The 5716-nt window shown below is 45.3% G+C and overlaps 1 protein-coding gene across 1 annotated transcript; it reads right to left on the bottom strand.

Moving 5' to 3' along the window:
• Window positions 1-876: 876 nt before the first annotated feature.
• LOC101774659 (nucleobase-ascorbate transporter 6) lies at window positions 877-5273 on the bottom strand. Its single transcript, XM_004956663.4, has 14 exons — window positions 4466-5273; window positions 3857-3954; window positions 3525-3701; window positions 3317-3417; window positions 3135-3210; window positions 3008-3067; window positions 2740-2924; window positions 2562-2658; window positions 2364-2450; window positions 2213-2271; window positions 2032-2123; window positions 1840-1917; window positions 1576-1736; window positions 877-1482 (listed from the first exon to the last, which is right to left on the bottom strand). Exons 1-14 carry the CDS (start codon window positions 4566-4568, stop codon window positions 1270-1272), a joined length of 1587 nt encoding a protein of 528 aa, XP_004956720.1. The 5' UTR covers window positions 4569-5273; the 3' UTR covers window positions 877-1269.
• Between the last annotated feature and the right edge of the window lie 443 nt (window positions 5274-5716).

Here is a 5716-nt window from a genome sequence, read left to right as displayed (position 1 = left end):
ATGGTAATTTGCAATCCATAGGAAAAAAAAATCTGATGTATCTAGTAATCTGCATATATAGTCACGGGAATCTGAATTTTTTGTCCAATTTGCTTATATATGGATATGGGGGTTTCACTTACCACCCTAACTATCTGGTACTGGTAATCTACATTTTATAGAAATTAAATTTAAAGTATCTGTGTGATCAGCATATATATTTGGGAAATCATAACAATCTGCTTATCCGCATGTATGTTCTTTTTATCATATCTGGCGCTGTCTCATATCTGTTGACCAATGAGCTGTGATATTGTCCTTAATTCAATTTATGCTGCTTTGCATCATGCATTGCTCGCAGGGGTCTAGCGCTCTGGAGCCCTCTTGACGTCCCCAGTTAAGGTGCGTTACATGTTTGTTTTATGATTTATCATTGTAGATGGCTCCTCTGTCCAAGTACTTACGCATATCATGGGTAATACATTATGTTTCGTCCTGCATAGAAATACTTAACATACAGTAGCATCATCAAAACGTTTCCTGCTACTCCAAAGCCCATGTCTAGCATCAGCAACAACTCACGGTGGTAACTACTTTTATTGATGTAAAATGACGTAAAGGTGTATGACCGTGATGTAAGAATAAGCACAAATTAACATGCTCTTCCCTGGGACTCGATCACTCTGCCAAATCAACATGCTCTTCACTGGGACTCGATCACCTGCTCCGTGAGGTTTTGATTTTTCTAGGTTCGTATATGTTTGTATGCATCTAAATATAGTGTATGTCTGGATGCATATAAACATATATGAACTTATAAAAGTCAAAACGACCTACAACATGACCTACAATATGAAGGGAGTAACACTGTAGTAGCAGAAATACGTGAACGCTTCAGATGAAACTCTCTTTTTTTGCAACAGAAGTAGTAACAAATAGCAGAAATAAACACTTCACTATTTACTTCCTAGGAGACATTGAAAATAATTATCATTCTACCTGGGCTATGAAAACCACATATACCTTAATACCGATGTACAATGCCAGCTTGACAAAAGAAACTACCAGTACCAGGTTATCAGACATTGATACGTGTAGGTCCAAATAAAAAGAACACGATATACTTCAATTCTAGTCCCATCTCTACTGTCCAATTACTCCATTCCATCCGAAAATACACAAAATTGACGAACATCAGCGACACAGAAAGCTTCCACAGGCCAGGCCAGCAGAATTATGTTCCACCTTATGAACAAGGAAGGGTTCCTGGAAACCGCTCGGGGATCAGGATCAGACAGATGGGAAGAACTTGTTCAGATTGAACGGCAACGAGTAGAACTCTGTGCTCCTCCCGTCTTTCTTGTAGCTCCTGAACTTGTCCCACCAGTGGTAGCCCCTGTCCTTCCTCGCGTCTTTCACTTGTAGGGTGTTGTCAAGGACGTAGGCCACCAGACCAGCGACGAAAGGCTTCGACGAGAACGGCACGTTTATCATGTCGTTGAACTGTCGAGAGCGAAGAGAAACATCAGTTAATTTGCCTTAGCTCAAGCAATCAAGGGAAATGGCACAATTGTAGCTAGGATTTCTTTCTCATACCCATCTGGCGCCAGTGTGCACTGGACCATAGCCTGCAACTGCTGTGTACTCATTGAAGTACTGAGGAACTGATAATCCCATGAAGAAAGCGAACCCCATGATGAACTTGGTCCTGAAGCTGTTTAGGTTGCAGAACTGAAGGAAGCTCAGACCAACGCCACCTGCATACAGAAGTGACAGTGAGTCTAATAGCAGGATTATGATGCTGAAACTTTCAAATAGGCTGTCAAAATGATACTAGCGGTTTCAGGTATAAGCACATACCAACATATGCGAAGAAGAGACAGTACATGCCAGCAAATATGGGCAGTGGAATCGATGCGAACAGAGCTCCAAATTTTCCTGGTTTGCCAGATGAAATTTAATCAGCCTAGCACATGGCAGGGAAATATATGTATATTTACACAACGAGAATTGTGTAGCAACGTCTTAAAAAAATAAGTACACTTAATGTACCAAGGACAGAGAAGAAAATCATGAAGCCAGCAGATATTTGCACTACTCTCCGGCTGCCAACCCGTGTCAATCCAAGCAATCCAATATTCTCCCTGTAAACACAAAATTCATAAGCATATTGGGAAAATATTTGGTTCTGACAATCAAGTATTGAAATTTCAAGTTTCACAGATACACTTACACTGAAACTGATGTTCCGTTGGCTGTCCCAAAAAATGAGTCAAGCAAGATACCAATGCCCTGGTAATGTTGTTTCATATTGATCAATGTTAGCAACCAAGATGATACAAACTCATATCGCTGAGTCCACAGTACAATATTTGAATACTTACCTGCCATCCAATGCCCCGACTAATAATTGATGGAGGAATCATAGTTGCACTTGCATATCTTGAAGCACCAATGAAAGCGCCAGTTGACTACAGGAGAAAAGAATGTATCAAATTGATACTTCAAATAAATAAATGGATAAAAACGATAATACGCTAGTACAATTTTTCTTCCATTTTCAGTCAGTATCGTAAACAAACCTCTACAAGAACGATGAATGAAGTCATCATCATTGCAAAAGCTTCTCCAGCATCAAATGTTGGAGCACCCCACTGAAAGGGATAGGGAACACTTATCCTACAACAATTGTTCACAAACTTCATAAGGAATGCCACCAATATAGCAGTCTAAAGTAATAATATTGTCCTGGGATCCTACCAAGGAGCTCCTCCAACAAGACCTGAACGATCAACACGGCAATGCACCTGTGTCTTCGGTGGAGAATTCTTGTAAGCACCACCAATGGTGAGAATGTAAGCATAGAGCCACACGATAGGGACAGTGAAAAGAACACCAAACCGTCCAAAGACATCCTTCCCGAAATGCAGAACTTGAGGCAAATACTGTAAAAAAAAATCAAACATTATTTGTACATGACATCCTCCACAATAGACATACTGATTCAGGAACTAAGATATATAAGTACCTGAGAAAATACAACCAACAGGAGTAGTTCTGGAAGGCCGACTTCGACACATTTCGCTACCTATATGCAGAATATTTCGTCAATCCTGACGTCGAAACATGAAGAGAAATAGATAGAGCAAACTAACCCCTGGAAAGCCAAGCTCATAAAGTCCAAATCCAACAAGTGAGACCAAAGGAACAGCTGATAATGGACTTGATAATCTGCAAAAAAATAAGATAAACATGATAAATTAAATTTAACATACTATTGAACAAAATGATACATGGCGCTCCCAAAATTGCTGGCAGGGGAAAAAATAACACCTACTTAAGAACATTGCGCCAGAGCCCACTGAAACCAAGTATGATCTGAATCGTCGATGCGATAATAAGAGCCCCCTGCGTTCCCCTCATTGTCCGCAAGAATTTCTTCGCGTGAGCAATAAAAGCTTGTCAACAATCTTCAAGAAACTTGTGTCCAGGTCCAAAGAGATTGAAATAAGGGTGATAAACAGAACACAGCCACTATGCGGTACCTCGCGAGGGTCTGCTTCGTTGCTGTACCGCCCGGCCAAGATGATGGATATGGTAGGTGCCACAAAGGTATATGAGCCACCCATTACAACCGGAAGACGAGTCCCGAAGAATGTCTGGAACAGGGTGTTTATGCCAGCTACGAACAATATCGTCTGAACCACCCGAGCTTTCTCTTCCTGACAGAAATTGCATCTACCATTCAGGTATTTGGTGTGCAAATAGTGACTTAACAAATTTAGTGCAAACATTGACGCTAGTTGAGAAATCTCAAAATTCAAAAGCTAATCAAAAGACCATAGCCAGAATTCAGCACATAAGTTTCGGGGCTCACATTTCCGCCTCCCATCTGAGGAACAAGCGCGCTGGGTATGATGACAGTGGTGCCCAGCATAACGATGAAGTGCTGGAATCCTAGTATAATGGCTTCGGCTGCATAGAGGGTCACAAGGATAATATAAATGTTAGGTCGATAATCTTCTTGAACACATCATGCCTGACCATACATACCATTTCAATGCTTTAAGAATTGCATAAAAATTTAATTTACAGAAAAAGATGTGCAACCACACACCTTTCTTAGTTTTCACTTCAGATTAAGTCAGAGCAGCCTTACTCAATCCTAAACCACTTGATCAAGGAAAGCTACTTTTTTCCGAAATTAAGAAACTAATCATAGCAGAAAAAATATGTAGAAAGTGGCACGCGTCAGTTAGGAGCAAACACCGGCAAAGACAGAAAGAAGTTCAGTAATAATCCCAGCTACTTTACATGAATAAAAGGATGAGCAGAGACGCCTCCAAAGGTGAAAACCTCGGCATCATTAAAAAGACGAAGCACGGAGAAAAGAACGCAAGAGGACAAGCGCAGAGAACATTTGAACAGCGAAACCAAACAAAAGACTGCCCGAACAGAGTATGGAGGTGAGAAGGGAAGCACGTACGCCATGGCGGCGGGCTGGTGATGCAGAAGGAGACGCCGGCCAGCTGCTCCTTGGGCGGGTGCGGCTGCAGCTCGTCGGCCTTGGGCGGCGGCGCGGTGGCCATCCTGTCCCTTGTGCTGCTGCTGCCTTGGCTGCCGAGAAACCAAAACTCCTCACTCTGCTGGCACCGTCGTCAGTGACACAAAGCAAGCAACAAGCTCCAGGAAACTCCCGGATGGGAGAGAATCAGTTTCTCGGGTGCAAACCGATCCGATGGAAACTGCGGGAGCGAATCTTCTTGCCGAGCAGAAGGAATCGAAGCAAGAACCGGAACTCTCTCCTTCACGAGGAAGGAAGGAAGAATCGATCGTTGGGAACAAAGCAGCAGGGAGAGAGAAATGGTGGGACGCTCCTTCTAGTTGGCTCCTTTTTCCTTTGGCTGCTGCTCTAGCTAATTCCACAGCAGCCTAGCTAGTATAATAGTAGCCCGTCCTCCTGCGCAAGGAATGGAATCTGGCTGCCCCAAAAAAGGCCAGCTTTTCTTCTCCCTTTCTCACACGCCCACGGGCACACCCTTGCTGCTCTATGATTGATTCGATTGTGAAACGGGTAGCGGCAAGAAGGGAGGTGAGAAAGCTCCGTGGAGAGGCAGAGCGCTCGGCTTCGCGAGTACTACTAGTAGTCTAGTACGGCTGAGAAGGGACGCGCAGGAATGGCGATCAGCTGAGCGGGCGCGGGGCAGAAAGGGAGGGAGTGGTGGCAGCACGCAGCAGCGAGCCGGGGCGTGGCGCGGCAGCGCAGGCAGGAGGAGGAAGAAAACGACGGCTCTCCCTCCGGCCACTTGCTTTCTCCTCGCTTTCCCTCTTTAAAACGGCGCCTTTATGAGCCAAGCCGCTCCGCTGACGTTTCGTTTCGTTTCGTTCCGGCTCTCGCCTGGCCTGGCCGGTCGCTGCTGTTGCTTGCTACGCGCCGTGCTCGCCACTCGCTCGCTCGCTGCTCCTGGCGCGCGGGGGCGGAGGACCCGGAGAGGTGGAGTGGATTGGGCGCTCGCTTCCCCAGGCGCAGGCGGGGCGCTGTCACACGCACGCTGACACGCGCCAGGTTTGGGGCGGGCTTTCAAGTCCCAGCTACCGGAGCGGTTGGGCGGGATTTGACCTGACTCGCGCGGCTTTTACCGTTGCCTTCCAGTTCCAGACAACGTGGCGGGGACGGGCAACCTCGTCCAGGTGTAAATGTACTGCTGGCACCGCAGCTCTTCAGCTGCACACGGCT

The sequence above is a fragment of the Setaria italica genome, chromosome II (assembly GCF_000263155.2).
Source record: "Setaria italica strain Yugu1 chromosome II, Setaria_italica_v2.0, whole genome shotgun sequence".
NCBI lineage: Eukaryota > Viridiplantae > Streptophyta > Magnoliopsida > Poales > Poaceae > Setaria > Setaria italica.
This window is presented reverse-complemented; position numbering and strand designations above follow the sequence as displayed.

Excerpts from the sequence above, each read along its gene's own strand:
- LOC101774659 (XM_004956663.4), bottom strand. The coding sequence starts at position 4,568 with ATGGCCACCGCGCCGCCGCCCAAGGCCGACGAGCTGCAGCCGCACCCG. Across the intron at positions 3,418-3,524 it reads ACGAAGCAGACCCTCGCGAG|AAATTCTTGCGGACAATGAG; the intron begins GTACCGCATAGT and ends GCTCACGCGAAG. Across the intron at positions 2,925-3,007 it reads TGTTGGTTGTATTTTCTCAG|TATTTGCCTCAAGTTCTGCA; the intron begins GTACTTATATAT and ends TTTTTTTTACAG.